At 42.0% G+C, this 17,140-nt stretch overlaps 2 protein-coding genes across 5 annotated transcripts in view; both read right to left on the reverse strand.

Annotated features, from left to right (window-relative positions):
• Positions 1-316: 316 nt before the first annotated feature.
• On the reverse strand, positions 317-8,784 carry LOC306927913 (pannexin-3-like). Of its 2 annotated transcripts, XM_079507798.1 has the most exons (6): positions 8,712-8,784; positions 7,944-8,135; positions 3,670-3,812; positions 2,348-2,562; positions 1,432-2,183; positions 317-925 (listed from the first exon to the last, which is right to left on the reverse strand). In XM_079507798.1, the coding sequence occupies exons 2-6, from the start codon at positions 8,125-8,127 to the stop codon at positions 867-869; spliced, it is 1,353 nt and encodes a 450-aa protein (XP_079363924.1). In that variant the 5' UTR covers positions 8,128-8,135; positions 8,712-8,784; the 3' UTR covers positions 317-866. The 2 variants fall into 2 exon arrangements, with proteins under 2 accessions (XP_079363924.1, XP_079363923.1); XM_079507797.1 differs by lacking the exon at positions 317-925 and having other exon boundaries at positions 1,274-2,183.
• Positions 8,785-11,761: 2,977 nt separating this feature from the next.
• The window catches only part of LOC306928470 (homeobox protein PKNOX2-like), a 126,525-nt gene continuing 121,146 nt past the window's right edge, over positions 11,762-17,140 (reverse strand). For all 3 annotated transcript variants that reach the window (XM_079508608.1, XM_079508609.1, XM_079508610.1), the window contains 4 exons: positions 16,100-16,219; positions 15,034-15,110; positions 14,016-14,194; positions 11,762-13,178 (listed from right to left, as the gene is read on the reverse strand). In XM_079508608.1, the coding sequence (XP_079364734.1) occupies positions 12,922-13,178; positions 14,016-14,194; positions 15,034-15,110; positions 16,100-16,219 (633 nt within the window). In that variant the 3' untranslated portion in view covers positions 11,762-12,921. The remainder of the gene's footprint in view (positions 13,179-14,015; positions 14,195-15,033; positions 15,111-16,099; positions 16,220-17,140) is intronic.

Raw genomic sequence — 17,140 nt, forward strand, 5'->3', positions numbered from 1 at the left:
TTTAACCTTTGACATAGCTGCCAGCTGTACGCTGATTATCAATGATGGCGACAATGCATACTGTAAAAACTTAATTTATTAACAACCACAGATGCACAATGCATTTTCTTATAATTTACAAAAAGACAAAAACAATATTATTATTTATTTTATTCTACTACTATGGTAAATAATAGTTAAAAGAAGTCAAGACTTTAAGGATGCTTTATTTTTCATAGAATGTAGAGAACCATTATTGTTATTAGTACAAGCACAGTCAACCACTAAGAAAACTGACCACTGACATCCTGGAATGGAATGATTTTAGGTCTATTATCAAGTTATCTGTATCATTGCACAACAATACTCCCAACCTGTTACTTATTTGTACCACAATGAATGTATTTGCATCATAGGGTAGTGTTAAGGTTCAAACTATTGACCTTTGAATCACAGAACTTTTGTGTTAAGGAGTTAGTTGTGCACCTGCTTATGAAAATGAATGGTGAAACAGAAACACACTGTACTGCCATACTGGTTTCAAACTTCTAATAAAAGTTTTCAATCAATCAATCAGCCTTAATCTTCGTGGTTATATGTCTGCAGTGGTTGACAAGTACATGTACTCAGAGGTATCAATGCTAAAAAATATATTTAAAAAGAAAAAGTGAATACAGTATGTCAAACAGTAAACCCATTGGCACCCCCCCTGCCACAAAGCATTTACCTGTACTTCTAAAGGAGGCTTTTGGTCTTCAGGTCACAAAAAAACCCTTCATTGGTTTCCAAAGTCATTGTGACTAGTGACTACAGTAGTCCTACTGTATACAGATCCCCACCTCCCTGATAGCTATCATATCACATTTATTGTTCAGTCCATAGGAGGCCTAGTAATGATTAAATGGTGCAGTCTCCTTCAACTCATGGTACCCCTGGTGGTTTGGCTCTGTGAAGAGACAAAGAGGGCAGTTAGGGCTGGGATGTACCACAAAGTCTACCTGTTTTCCTACATTACACCATTGCTCTCAATTTCTCAAAAGACCATTTTAGAAATAAAGGCTCTACATATTGATTTTAAAGTGAAGGGATAGAACACTCAGTTTTGTGGGCATCAAGCACAAGTTGATGTGTGCAGCAAGAGTATTTCTGTTTTACAAATGTGTGTTACTACTGTACTCTTTGAGTACCAGCCATTTAGTGTTCCTACAGACGTAGCCTAACTGTTTTTGTAAAAGTTGTTTATTCAAGCCCATTTGGATTTTCACCTCATTCAGTTACAGGGCAAGAACTGCTTTATACAAGCATAATATCTATTTTGTTTGGTTTTTTATATCTTGCAATTGTAGTCTGTAAAAGGCAGTCACTTAATAATTTTCTGGACATCCCAGACGATGTAGACAAAACAGGCCACTAGCAGAATGCGTTTGAGAAAGTAGATAAGAGTTACGCTACCAAGGGTCATATTCTCCTCCACCAGGGGCCTCTGCTCACTGCAGTTGACCACTTTTCCCTGAGCTGCCCCCAGGATGGTCATGATATCCACAAGGTTGAGCTTCCCCTCTTCTCTGGCCTCTTCCACTTCCTCCTTCAGCTCCAGCGCGGCCTCCTCGCGCTCCTCAATCTCCTCTTGCGTGAGCATCTGGCCCAGGCCCTGCCCCGGACCACTGTTCCCCACCTGAGGTGGCGCCAGTGAGCACAACGCCCTCACCTGGCCGTAGGACTTCAAATGCACAACGTTGGCACGCAGGAAGAGCAGCAGCACGTTGAGGTCGTTCAGCGGGCAACCTAGTTTGCGGCCGCTGATGAGGCCCAGGGCTGGAAGCACCTCGTACACAGACAGGAAGGTGGTGTCCCAGATGAAGAGTCGCACCAGGCTAAACAGGACAATAGGACCTAACAACACGTAGATGGCACCGTTAGCAACGCTTATGACTTGGAAGACCAGCTGGCCGGTCATTTTACACTGGACCAGCTCTGGAATCCAGTTCTGGTCACGCAGCATGCCCGTGCGAACGAAGCAACTGAACTCATCCTGCAGGAAGGCAGAGAGGTGGAAGTAGGCCAGATAGAGGCAGGCGGCAGTCATGAATATGAGCAGCAGGAAGCCACGCAAGAAAAGCATGCTAACCAAGAAGTAGGAGTTCTGCTTGCACTGCATGTATCGCTCCAACAGGGGGTACTCAAAGTAGCGCTTCCTTTTAGCCCTGGGAAAACAAAAACAAATAAATAAGATTAGTTCTGTATTTTAACCTTTTTTTTTTTTTTTACACATGCCAATAGCAGCATTGTTTTAACTTGGAACGTAACCTTGTGACAGGCAACGACAAAACGTTTTCTATCCATCCACTATATGCCTTGAGGCACTCACCTCGCCAGCTCAGCCTGAAAAGTGAGTGGGTTCTTGGTGTTCTGCCGTATGTCCAAAATGCTTTGGGCCATTCGGACTGAGCGGTTGTAAGACTTGTCAAGCTCGTCAATGATGAAGAGCAGGTCTGAGCCCAGCGTGGGCATGACGAGTTGGCGCCAGATGAGAGCCGGCAGGTACATCAGAACTGCCATGGCCAGGAGAGAATAGGGGAACATCTGGAAGGATGTATAGAATGGGTGAGAGAGAAAAGGAAGGGAAAAGAAAATGGGAGTGAGGATGAGAGTGAAAAAGAAAAACAGAGAGTTACACAAAACGATGGTTTAATAATAACATTCTATTATTCATCATCCACAAGGTATTTTTTGTAGAACTGCTTATTACACATTCAACCACCACATCTAGAATGTCACGTTTATTATTTCACAGACCGAATAGTTGGAAAAGGCTTCAGCAACAAAAGGGCAGAGAGCGGAGAGTCCGGTTTACTGCTGGAGGCTTACCTCAGTGTTTTTTTTAAATTGTAGTCATTCTCTGTCTACACAGCAAAGGAAAATGTTTCACCATGTTTTAGCTACCCTAGACCAATTTGGAAGTGTAGCCACCCTACAATTACAAACTGTTTTAGGGTAGCTAAATCATGACGAAACATTTCTCCTTTAGTGTGACTGCTACAGGCTCAATGGTAGGCCAGATGACAGCCAAGTTTCTATTAGAACAAAGTCATTTATTTCTCAGAATATCAACACACTGCTTCCTATGAGTACAGTAAAGGCCTATTCATAGTCCAGTTTTCGGTGAAGAGGTGACCACCGAATAGGCCTTAACTGTATGGTATAGCCACAAGGAAATAAGAAGACACAATAAATAATCATGTTATTAGGAGGCTCTCCTAAATGTGTGTGGAGATGACTGAATCGTGTGTATTCACATCACACCGAGCACCAATTAGTTTGAGGTGTGACTTCCATCGCCATCGGCCACCCTACGATAACACACTGTACAGTACATTCTAAAGTGTTAATTGAACTCTGAGAATGTAAAAGTGGGGAGCATAATAATGAAACAAAATATAACACAACTAAATATAGTGAACGCTGACAACTTAAGACAAACAAGCAACTCCAATTAGTGTGGAAGATTAGAAGATAACTGTTGTTATGCACCAGCTAATGGGGATCCTAATCAATAAGCACAATAACAATAATCCAGGAACTTTTCTTTCCAGCTTTGCGAAGTGTCTGTTGATTTAAATATACCCCAAAGAATTCCCTCTAAACAACAAAGTCAAATTAACTCGATTATAATTGTTCAACTCAACTTACTTTGTGCACCCAGAGAGAGCGTTCCTCAAAGTTTCCACTGGTGTCAAACTCGTGATGCATGAGGGAGTCCCAACAGTATGTGTCTATGTAGCTGGCCTGCTTGATTGAGAAGTTGCTTGGAGGAAAACAGGTTATCTGTGGCCCTGGAGAATAAACAATATGTGTTAGATTAGATATTGATATAAATTCCTCTAAGCTTCATGCATACAGTACTTATTAGTTATTTATACACATACACTGCAGCATAGTGTGTGGTAGGCCTGAATATTGAATATACTGTATGGACGTGCATCGATGCTTTTCATTGAAAAACAAGAGAAATCACATGGCAACCTCACATTTAAGAGCTGCGGGCCCTCGATTCCAAAATTGTGCTTCTCTATGGTATATTTAGTTCACCTTAGTTTAGCCACATATGGCCCAACCACTTGAAGCTGTGTTCCACACCCATCTCTCATCTCACACGGGTGGAGCACGAGGCTGGGAGGCAACACACATGGGTGTGGCCCCTCCACTTCAGAGCTTTAAGAGAAGATGGTGCTTCTATATTTTACAAGCAGCCACCACACATACCCATACCCAGCACTCTAAAAGCACAAACATACTATCAGCAGATGATTCATCTAGCCCATCCAACTCATTACAAGAAACTAGTCAAACTACATGGTCAAATGTACACGTTACTGTACTGTGTTGTGTGTGTGTGTGTGTGTGTGTGTGTGTGTGTGTGTGTGTGTGTGTGTGTGTGTGTGTGTGTGTGTGTGTGTGTGTGTGTGTGTGTGTGTGTGTGTGTGTGTGTGTGTGTGTGTGTGTTGGAGTGTACATTACAGCATGTGTAGTGTTGTGCAAGGGCCAGGACAGCCTGCATCACATCACATATGGATTGGAAACACATTACTGTTAATCTGTGGTTCAGGCATTTACAATTTACAATCTAGGCTTTTATCAGACGCTCTTTATCCAAAGCCACATTGTCTTAACAATGGTTCAAGCATTTGTTTAACCACATGAACCCTCTTCTTTGGGGAAACATTTGGCAACAATAGCACATCTACAAGCTCAAAATGCACCGCAAAGCGACGTGTTGTGAGCTTGTAGATTGATCTTTTCAATGAAGAGATTTGGGATAGATTGAGGGAAAAAGGAGGGCACCTAGTATAGGGCCCTGGGGTACACCGATCAACTATTGTTGAGTGGTGTGGTGTTGTAATGGCAAGCTCTGCTCTGCTGTAGGTTTCGTAACGTATTCAACTCTTGCAATTGAACCTCACTCTAGCACTATTTGTGACGTCTATCCGCACTATCCGTTGTCGGGGCAACATCCGTGATGTCACTATACGCGCTATCCGTTGTCGTGGCAACAGGTATAGTATGGTTGAACATATTAAATGTTGTTATTGCTGATGAGGATATTGTTCGTTGTAAATGTGGCAGAGAGGTGTGCCCAAGTTTAAAAATATATATACTAGCAGGCTCACTGCCAGTTTGTTGTCCGCCGAAACTATGTAGGCTGTTTTTAGATCTGCCATGAACTATCTCTAAATATCCATGCATATGTACTAACTAATACTAATTTACAATACTAGGTTACTAACGGATGATCGGATTCTAATTGAGACCAGTAGTAGTCTAAATCTACTGTAAACAGTTGACAATAAACAAATGACCTGCATACAGTATCTGGTCACTATACTGTATGCGGAGCATTTGCAGGCCACTACATAGTGTATGATACACTATGTATCATTCTGCAGTAGGCCTATCTGTAGCTTTGAAGAGGCTTCTCTCATCTGGGACTTTAGGTACAGGGAATTTAACAACTTGGAAGGCACCAACCACTGATTGTATTGGCAGCCAGGGTTTATGTACATAGGTTAATGGAGAGGACCAGTCAGATGAAAGATCTGCCAAGGAAGAGGGCCAAATTGTCACCGAGATGCCATTCATTGTCAGCCCTTACTGGCAGCCACTTTATCTTTAATTAAACAAATCTTGGACAATTTGTCTTCATGTTTTAACTGTGGACTGTCTGTTTGCTGGGCATCCGGGTGGCATAGAGGTAAAACGCTTGTGAACCACCATGCATGGAGGGACGGCCGGGTTTGTTTCTATTGTCATCTCAGATGAAACCCGGCAGGGGATTGTGTCCTTGTGGCTGTGGAGATAGCATGAACCTCCACATGCATTGTGTCCTTATTGTGGCTGTGGAGATAGCATGAACCTCCACATGCATTGTGTCCTTATTGTGGCTGTGGAGATAGCATGAACCTCCACATGCATTGTGTCCTTATTGTGGCTGTGGAGATAGCATGAACCTCCACATGCATTGTGTCCTTATTGTGGCTGTGGAGATAGCATGAACCTCCACATGCATTGTGTCCTTATTGTGGCTGTGGAGATAGCATGAACCTCCACATGCATTACGCATTCACAGTGAAACTCCTCACTGTCGGTTGAAAAGAAGTGACTGTATCAGAGCAGGCATGCATGTGCTGTGAGTATGTGTGTATGTGTCATTTATGTTGACAAACCTGACAATAATCAACATAATACAAAATATATATTATTATTCTGTGTTTTAGTGATTTGGCAGAGGCAAGTGTGCTGTAATCTCCGCCACCTCAACTGTCTCATACACCCTTGTCTCAATTAACATTATTTCCATTTTATCCTCACATTTTGTGCTTTGTACAAAAATGTTGGCTGAGGATCCAGGTGCGAGCGAGCCAGACAGACACACCAGTCAGCACAATCAGGGGCTGTTGTGAAACTGACACCGCCAAAGATTAGGCAGCCAAGATCCATCACTTTAGTTGCGTTCCCCAGCAGCACCGCGTCATGTTCCACGCTCTCTGGTTAATCAACACATCCTCTCATTTGACTCAAATAGAGGGAGCCGCCGCACAAGGAGCCTGCATGTAATTACAGAGCGCCAGTGTTAGTGAACGCTGCTCTCAATCATCCCATGGCAATTAGCATCAGGCGAAGGCTGATTGTGGACCAGCACGGAGGGGGGGAGTAACTCAAAGTCAAGGGAGTCAGCATCCCTGGCTGTAGACTTTGGCAGACACTGTGGTGTATGAAGCCTGATTTAGGCTTTGTTGTACGATTCACAAACAGAGAATAAGCTGATCACAACATGTTGCAAATATGACGCATAGCATACTTAGCATAATAGATCTGCTATTCATTTTCAGTCTAGCCATTAGAAAGATATAGGGCTGGTGTGTTTATTTGGGGATAATGTTGTTAATTTGGAATGAAAAGAAAACAATACTACATGCTAGCCTAGCTACTGCATGTCGGTCAAGCAAGGCCATGTAGGATTTGCTAAACAGAATGCATGACACATTTGCAGACAGTGACTTTATACAGAGTCAGACTGACAGATAATAAATAAACATACAGCCATTACAGTAGTTTTGCAATGCTCAGCTGAAAAGCATCTTATTCCCAAGGACCTGTTACATTCACAAATGCTGAAGTCAGCGTTGAGTTGGCTCCCAAGCTCTAGAATTATTTCCCGAAATACACATCTCAATGACCACAGAATATAGGGTTCTTTGCTTTTTAAGTTTGGAATAGATGATGTGCATAAATATGAATTTCAATATTCTAAGCCTCATGAATAATATGTGTGCATGTTTATGTTCTCAATATATCCCTTTCTTGTAAAATATATTAATTGCTGTCTGGTGAAAACCATCTATCCAAATCGGCTACTGTTCAGGGAACTGAAAATAAAAGAACCTGTGTTGCATTGGATCCAGTGCAGTTTTTAGTCACAAGGTCTTGTTAATACTTTTCATTGGTTAAATACTTATAAAACCCAGCTCACAACGCATTGCGCATTTGCGACGCACCGCAAGCTTGGAGATCGGCTATTATCACTATACTTTCATTTGACACTGTTGTACTTACTTTGACAAAATCAAAGTAACTAGTAACTAAGGTTTTGGAGTAGAAGTACAATATCAGGATCTGAGATGTAGTGGAGTAAAAGTATTGTACATTTGGAAACACTCAAGTAAACTATAATATACCTGAAAATTGTACTGCACTTAAATACAGTACTTAATACTGTTATACATTTATGGTGGGAACGGGGTCTATGGACATACGTACACAGTTTCATTCATGATTCATTCATTCATTAAAAACACATTTGAAAACTGTCAGTGGTGGAAAAAGTAGGCTACTTGGTTACTTTACACCAGTGAAAAACACATTTGAAAAGTGTAGGCCTACAACAATAAGTGGAGCTGCATGCTCACCAAGGGAGACCTCGCGGGCGAAGGCCATGGAGACCAGAAGCAGTGGCAGGCCGACCGACACAAACTTGATGACCTTGTCCAGCGGTAGCTCCAGCTCCAGGTGTGTGAGGCGGTTGGTGGGGGAGCCCTCCTGGAGCAGGGCGTCGGAGAGCATGGCCCTGGCGGCCGCGCTGGCGATGGACATGTTGACGCCTGTCCAGCCAAAAGGAGAGCCGTTTCATTAATGGATTGCATTTTTATAGTGCTTTTCTATGCTTACTCAAAGAGCTTACAATGGTCCATTCATTCATACATTGGGAGGTGAACCATGGTATCCTTAATTAGGGCATGGCTGTATTAAAAACAATCTTTCAAAAAAAGGTTTTCAAAGACATTTCAAAACTTTCCACATTATAAAAATAGAGAAAATAGCAGATCTACAAGCTCACAGTGTGACGTGTTGTGGCCTTGCAGATCATCTATTTTCTTTGTCATACAACGACATATATAGCTAAGGCTTACGTGGTTTCCGGTAACCAATTCACAGTAGTGGTCAGGTTACAGTCAGTTTCAGACCATGTACTGTACTCATACCGGTTTTCTTCAAGTGCCATTTTGTCCGTTTATTTGTGCTGCTATAAAGTGACCGCCAACCCAACCAATAATCACAATAGCAAAATTAACATTATCCCAAAAATAATTTTCCTTTCCATAATGCAATACATATATCATTGTAATGTATCATGCAAAAGCTATAAAACATGGAAAAAAGTACTTTCATCACCTTACCTTAACCTTATGTTCTCCACGCTTTGATCGGTGACTCCAATTGAAAGTCTGTTACAGTTACAGTATGTCGCTCTAAGGACCAGAATGCTGTTGCAAAGGGCCTTAAGTATTTAGGGAGGGCCTTGTTAAATGAGAGGTTGAATCTGGGTTGGACCCGGCCGAGCCGAACCAGGTCTGTCTCTAATTAAAGAGAAGGACATCTGGGAACATGTTGGAGCCCAGATGGCACTGTTAGCAGACCTCCAGTACTGAGCACTGGTGTGTGTGTGTGTGTGTGTGTGTGTGTGTGTGTGTGTGTGTGTGTGTGTGTGTGTGTGTGTGTGTGTGTGTGTGTGTGTGTGTGTGTGTGTGTGTGCACGCCCATTCAGTTAAACATGCTGTATGGCTGTGGTACGCTTCAAACCATTTGGCTTTTGCTGCCTCTGTCATTCACCAGCCTATTTTTACTACACTTTAGCCTCAGAGCTGCTGCTGCATCCTGTACACTGATGGATGGTGCAAAGGCTGTGTCTGACCTTTTTGTTCATGTGAATGTCAGAGCTTCAGAGAGAGCCATGTTGCTGCTCATGAATCAGCTGCCATTTCATTGCATGGATTTGACCGTGTGAAACGCAGCACTGAATTAACCGCTTGAACTCCAGCATCCATAATCCATGGGCGGAACAGTAGCCAGAAATAGCAGATCTACAAGCCCGCAACGCGCCACAGCGCTGAGCTTGTCAATCAGCGATTCTTGGCGAAGAGATTTGGTGTAGACGGGGGAAAAAAAGTCCAGGTACAGACAGAGCCAACTCAGGTCCAGTTTACGAAGTCTAGAGGGTTTAAAAACAATTCAACAGGTTATTGCATTTGCACTGGTAGATACAGTATGAACATTTGGTTTGGATGTGAGATGGTGGGAGGTAGGCTTTGTCAACATGGCACCCCATCTGTGTGGTTTGAAAATGAAGGCAGAAAACAGCAATGTGACAGTTGTTCATGAATACTTACTAATTAGCTTATTACTGGAACAAAAAATGTGTTCCAACAACTATGACTACTTTGGACGTTTCCGTGAGCCTTGCATTGAATAATATATATCTGGGGGGGGGAAATGCAATTAATAAAATCTTCCATTGAATATAATATAATAATTTGTCGCTAATACCGTATATGCCATCATAGATAAACTAAATCCGAAATGCTGGTTGTATTGCGAGTAGTGTTAATTTATCCATGTGTAAATGATTTAAATCAACACTGAGGATTTTACTGTGTTGATGTTTTCAAAATCCAAAAAGGTTCTGCTCGTATTGGCCCTGCCAGAGTGAAAAGGTGGGACAGCATTTGGGTGGTGCCCGCCAAGCAGGCTGAAATCATAGGCATGCAGTAGGCTAACCAGTGGGTGGAATCCTAGACATGTGACAGGAAAATGGGGGAAGCATGGGCCAATATTTAGACGCCTAAAGTACTGTAACTCTGTAATCTGGATATATACAGCATGTCCCTGCAGTGAGACAGGACCAGAGCGCCCCTGCACCCCCCCAACCAAACATTTTTGGAGAAGGCTAGCTTTATATTCATGTCTTATGTCAGAAATGTTCTACTCCGCTTTGTTGCTCTGTTCAGCTGGTCCCCCCACAGCCAAACAGTCTACTCCCTACTGTGGCAACTACGTGGTGCAATCCAGTGCTAGTGTAACACCATTTAACCCTTACAGGTCTATGCTAACGCTCTGGATTGGATTCCAATGTGTATATGTACCGCCACAATAAATGTGTAGCTTCTGCTTGTTAATATCATTCAACCAGAATGCTTAGCTTTACATGTTTTAATTATTAAAGTTGGTCTATTGAAACACAATAGATTATGACAACAAAGTGTACAAACGAAATAAAAATATTTCTATTGTCACTTGCTCTGGAAGATCCATTAAAAAAAGCAGTCAAAAAAAAAGAAAGAAAAAAGAATATTAATGTAGAACATACTTCACGATGAACAGTCAGAACATTCAATAACATGGTTTTCTTTTCTAGACATCTTCACATTAGAAACAAGCGTCTCCATTTTGTGTCGCTTTGTTTTTAAGCACAAAGCAGAGAAGCTGAGACTGTTTCACAGTTTCTTCTCAAATCCTTCACATAAAATTGAGAGATATAATTTGAGGAGCCGGGACTGTTTTCTTCCTCCTTCAACTCAAAATCATCTTCTTGCTTGCAGCTGTTTGTCAGTAAATGCCATTGGTTGTCAACAAACAATGGGGATCACATGGTCATTGCCTCTCCCTATGTACTCCTCCCTATACGTTCATCTGGGTGCCATTGATAAAGTGTATGGTGACTGGCCTTGTTTGCCATTCTCCCTTCCCTTGTGACGCTATCATCCCAAGTCACAAGAAATATAAAAGTGATCTTGAAAACATCAAAACAATCACTTGTGACTTAAACCATAGGTTTTAAGTTGACCAGATTCCCAAGGGCTGTATACTAGTCTCCCTCCTGATTTTGCTAATATCTTCATTGAAAATAGCCTATCTACATGCTCACAATGAGTCCATTTGCGAAGCATTGTGAGCTTGTGCATCTGCTATGTTCGCCAAATGTTAGCCCCAGAATAGGGATGCTATGGGTTCAAGTGGTCAATGGCTGAAGTCAAGTATATGCATGGCTGCCAGTTAGGTCTCATTCAGAAAACTTTGTAATACCTATAAACATAAGCAACTAGTTGTTTCTTCAGTCACCCTCTGAGATCAGGTGGAGAAACTGAATAAATATGCAAACCTTAAACACCATAATGAAGACATAATGTAAAATTCAATATACACATTTTGTGCAGTCAGTATACACTGGTTTACTGATTCAGGTTTTTGCTCATGGGAGAAGTAGAAACAAATTTACATTATTTCAAAAGTCATGCTCAATAAGTTTTGCTGCAGCAATGAGTGCATTTTTCATTCACAAGAAGAAACATAGAATGAAGCCTTATTTAACCTGAGAACCTATGAGTCATTTAAAAGGCGTGAATGGATGTCCAAACAGTGGAAGCAAATATATTTCAGTAAGCTCCATAACTGTTTGGAGAGTAACATTCTTTTTATTTCATTGTATTTGTTTTGTTTTCTAGGCTCTGTGATTTTAATCATTTGGGACACAAAATGCCACATTGACAAGAGTTTAAAGTGCAGACTGTCAGTTGTAATGTCTGTATTTCAGCCATTACAAATGAAAAGTTTAAGTACTGTACTATGGGCTCTTTTGTACTTTTGTATTTCCACCATTGTACTGTGAAACATGATGATATTCAGTTTCAAACATTTGAATGCGAAATGATTTAAATGAGTCTGCCATCCATAAGTATCAGGTTCTCGGTCCATTCTTTTTTGCATGTTATAGTTTGCGGTTTCCCCACTTACAATATAAAGTATATATAAAGTAGATGAAGTAAAAAATAATTACTTCATGGGCCTGATTGTTTCCTTCTGTGATTAAGTTTCAGTCATGAAACATGTAGGCAGGAACAACCAACCTGAAGTATTCATTCTGTGTACACAGTAGTTCTTTCTGTCATATATTCTAGAAAATCCTATAAGGGATAAAAACTGATGACACTGTACTTTAACCTCGCCACCTTGGGGCATTTAAGCAATAATACAGGGGAGGGAGAACCATCAATATAGCATGACCTCCAGTGTATTATTGCTATTATACCAGTTTCAGTATTGATGTATCATTAGAAATTGAAGAAAAGGTGACAAAACGCTGGCGGCATCCTTTGCTAGGTTCCAGGTGACGTAAGGTGGGTGCATTAGGAGTGTTGTCATAGGGAGATATGATGATAATGCCTCTCAGCCAATCACCATGCGTGGTCAGAACTAACTGTGGTAACAAAAAGTGTTTGGCACCAAAAATAAAAGCATGTTACTATCCAAACTATTAGTGCTCTTTGTATGGGCAAGTACAAATGTACGATGATGCAACACATATTCATCAACAACTTTGTTTCCCCCATCATAATAATGACACTCGTTGTAGTCTGATTAGACTCCAATCTGCTCTTCCCAAGAAGTCTCTAGGAGCCTTTGAAATTCCACAAATTCATAGAAAACCTAATATGCCCTCGAATGCTCTCAAGTGTTACCATTTTCTTTTTGACATTCGCCAAACGATGTAGAAACCGAGGTCCAAGTTAACGTCATCCTTGTCCGCTCTCTCTCTCTCTCTCTCTCTCCCCCCTACTCCAGGTCTTCTCTGTGCTCCATACTCAGGTCTCTCCTCCCTCCACCTCTCCCCCCGCCACTCTCCTCCACTCCATCCAGGTCATCTTCCTCCTCTTCCTCCTCCTCCTCCTCCTCCATCTCTTCCTCCTCCTCTTCCTCCTCTTCGTCCTCGGTGCCGTCCATGGAGTCATCTGCCCCCAGCATGGCCTGCTGCATGGCCAGGGTGGCAGAGTCTGATGACAGCGGCTGCAGTCCGTCCATGCCCAACGGGTCTGGGTGGAGAGCAACACGTTAGAATCTCAGTGCTTCTCAAACCCTTTCTGTAACCCATTTTTTCACCCCTGTGTCAATTATCTAACGTGATCCTGGGCTCTACACACCCTCCGCCAACCTAGTCCCCATATATGGGGGACATGGGGAGAGCAACGGACTTGAACTCATGCTTCCTTCATGCCTGAGTGTCCAAGTTACTCCTTTACACCTGACAGGGGGGAGTTTCCCTGGTTGGACGTAGCGCGTGGAAGGAACATGTTATTCCAACCAGTTCCTTTCCCCTCCATCAGGCGCCCCGGCTGGCCAGGGGGAGGCAGTTTAGAGACCAGGATTACTGCATGTTTTTTGTGAGGGTACCTACCCTAGGGGACACGGGGAGAACATGCAAACTCCACACAGAAAGGCCCTTTCGCCAACCCCGCTCGAGTATGGGCACTGAGGACGCGGAGCAGGAAACACGCTGCCAGCATCCACAGCGCCCCGAGCGGGAATCGAACCAGGACCTTCTAGCTGTGAGGCGACAGCACTACCACCGTGCCCCCTCAAACCCTTTCTTATAACAAATAAACACTAGACTAAAATGTTAGGGAGGGCCTAGTGGAGAAGAGACAAGTCATTTTATGTTGTGCTCGGGTGTTGCGCTATGAAAATAGCAGATATACTGTAAACGTTGTGAGCTTGTAGATCTCCGCATACGACCAAGTGTAAAATCAGGCATTACGACGGCATCTTATGATATTTAGTAAAACTACACTAAAACTAAAACCTTTCAGATGACTAAAACTAAATCGAGATACACTGGCGTGTAGTAGTGAGACAAAAGAGTGCTGTCGTACTGTCTGAGTTGTTGCCCAGCTGGGCCCTGTGCGTCTGTAGAACTCCAGCCACAATGGAGTCAGGCCAGAAGCGCTGTGTGGGACGGTGCTGGGACTTCATCTTCTTGGCCTTCGGGGCTGGATCTGGGTTACTGGCATCCAGCATGGGCTGCAGGATACGTCTACGAGCGTTGATGAACCTGGAAGAGAGCAGTGGTGGAAAAAGTACTCAAAGTTATTTTTACTTAAGTGAAAGTATAAATACTGCAAAGTAGATGTACTCCGTTACAAGTAGAAGTGCTGTATTAAAAATGCACTCAAGTAAAAGTGCAAACGTATTGGCATTAAAATGTAATTAAAGTACTAAAAGTAAAAGTACTCATATTGCAGAATGTCCCATTTCACAAGTTCCAAATGTGTACAACATCTTATGGTACTTAAGTACCATACCACTGCCTGGAAGAGAGTCATGTTGATGACACGCATACAATCCCATAGCATCGCTGAAAATATTTTTAAACCCTCTGGTTTTAGAGAACTGGACTGGAGTTACAGCTGCACTCCGTCTACACCTAATCCCTTCGCCTAAAAATAGCTGATCTACAAGCTACAATGTTGTTGTGAGCTTGTGGACCTGCTAATTTAGGCGAATGTTCCCTCCAGGATAGGCATGCTGAGGTTCAAAATATACAGCATGTTTTGAGGGGACAAAATGATTTTACATACTATACTACTATATTGTATCCACCATTTTAGATATCAAATGTTAATGCTGCTAGTTATTTCCCCACAAAAAAGGACATCTCTCTCTCTCTCTCTTTTTTTTTTTTTTTTTTTTACATTTAATGTAAAATAAAAAAGACAGTATTTTGTTGCACTTTATATATATGGCCAGAAGATGGAGCCACAACACTGACAAAATACATGCAGTCGGCCTCAAAATCAAAGATGTAATTCAGCAAATATCACCATAAGTAGTAGGCCTATTTGTAATTCTACAGGCACAAAGACAGTCTTATATAAAACGCCAATGCCTTACCAGTTGTTGACTTGTAGCAGAGTTAGATTTGTTTGTCCTGCAATCTGCCTCTTCTCATCTTCTGTTGGGTAGGGATGCTACGAGAAAGAAAAATAAACGACAACCACCACCTTAGTTTTGTTGGTAATTTTCTGTTTAGTCATAGTATTAAGAATGAACTTCATATTGGCCTTAATACAATTACACTATTAACACTATCTACACACTGACAGAACACACACTCACACAAACTAGGGGTGTCAAAAAAAATATGTTTTTTGCAATTCCCATTATGAACGATTCACAATCAATTCATAATTACCAAAAATCGTTTATTTATTTTTATTTTTTTATTTTTTTCTGGTTACAGTTACAGGAGTTTTCACTACATGGTGTTTGTGATATGAAATGTAAGCTTACCCTAATCACAGTAAACATCATGTCTTCAGTCATTTTCAAGTTACTGTAGTCACTTCAGTTCAGTACAGCTGAGGTGTGTCTGTCAACGAGGAGCCAGCTGACCCTCATTGACAAGCAACAGGCATCAAGGCAACTCGTTAGTGTGAGTGTGTCTCTAGTCTCTGTACAAGTGATTGAGTTCAACCTGTGCAATACATTATGGGTTTTTGCATTCTTTGCATGTGTGCATTTTTACTACCAGTTAGCCTAAGCCTACCAATTTTATTCATTTTACAGCTGTTTTTACTTGAATGTATTGTTCCGGTAACTGAGTGAGGAAAAAGTAACTGATTGTCAGACTCAGTCAGATGTTGTTGTCTTGGATTTACCTCACATTCACATCATTCAGTTGATGAGTAGATCGTGATGAAATCCTATGTATTGAATCGAGAATAATTTAATTTAATTCGATTTTGAATCGAATTGTGACCCCAAGAATCGGAATCGAATCGAATCGTGGGACACCCAAAGATTCACACTTCACAGCCCTAACACACACACACACACACACACACACACACACACACACACACACACACACACACACACACACAGTAAAGTGTGCTCCATCATACGCCTGGACACTGTCGTGCGACAAAGCAGGCTTTAACCTTTTCTCCTGTCTCACCATGAGATGTTGAAAAAGCCAGGAGCGCATGATGTTGGTGGCGTGCTTGGGAAGTACACCTCTCTTATTCTTGGACTTCTTCTCATCGGCGTCCAAGAGGGAGGACAGGTCCAAGTTTATCTGTCAACGGACAAGCCAAGGTGCACGGGAGAAAAGACAGACCCAACGTATTAGGGATTGGTTAGAGTTGCCACGGAAACAAAGGAGCGTGCCAATTACCTGTCTTTGCTTTTGATGCGGGCGGAACACCTCCTCAAGCATCACCATGGCAACAGAATTTGATTAATTATAGTTAAAACATAAAACTTGGTGGGGAAGAAAAAGAGGTCGATAGTCACTCTGAATTACATGAAAAATTATTAAAAATAATAATCTCATAATGTGGAAAACCCTCTGAAGTACAAGCCTTTATTAACACAAGTTTAGATTTGACATGAGCAAACTATGTCATGTTTTTATTTGTCCTGATTGTTATTTTTTGAACATATTTCATTTTCTAGGAATTGAATAGGTAATGGCCGCTGTTATTCACTGTCACAGAACAAGAACTGAAAGGTATTGTGTATTGTGATATTGACACATATGCGTGTGCGTGTGCGTGTGCGTGTGTGAGTGTGTGTGTGTGTGTGTGTGTGTGCGCTCGCGAGCGTGTGCATGCGTGTGCGTGCGTGCCCACTGCCTTTGTGTATTGGATCTGTGTATTGACTAAAACAGTATTGAAGCAGATATAGGCCTATTCACATTTCATAAGCATAACATAAACACAGGTAGGACAACATGCATGAATACATAAGGTAAGTCTGGCGAAAGAACGGATTCATTTACTGCAGACTGGCTCTGGGAAGTCACAGGGAAAGAATCCCAACTGAATTTTGAGATCACACACACACATGCATGCGCACACGTGTGTATAGAGCCTGAACCTACTGTATTCCGTCCGCATGCGCACTTCACTCCACGCAGCCCATTTACACATACAGTAGTAATCCCCTGCAGAGCTCACACACAAACAAGCCTCATTACGGTTGCAGCCGGGGTGTC

Source organism: Electrona antarctica (genome assembly GCF_951216825.1).
Source record: "Electrona antarctica genome assembly, chromosome: 8".
NCBI classification, from domain to species: Eukaryota; Metazoa; Chordata; class Actinopteri; order Myctophiformes; family Myctophidae; genus Electrona; species Electrona antarctica.

Bases quoted from the DNA above. Each gene is read 5' to 3' on its own strand.
- LOC306927913 (XM_079507797.1), bottom strand. From the start codon at position 8,127: ATGTCCATCGCCAGCGCGGCCGCCAGGGCCATGCTCTCCGACGCCCTG. The intron at 3,813-7,943 runs GTGAGCATGCAG...TTTATTCTCCAG, and splicing joins CGCCCGCGAGGTCTCCCTTG to GGCCACAGATAACCTGTTTT. The intron at 2,184-2,347 runs GTGAGTGCCTCA...TTGTTTTCCCAG, and splicing joins TTTCAGGCTGAGCTGGCGAG to GGCTAAAAGGAAGCGCTACT.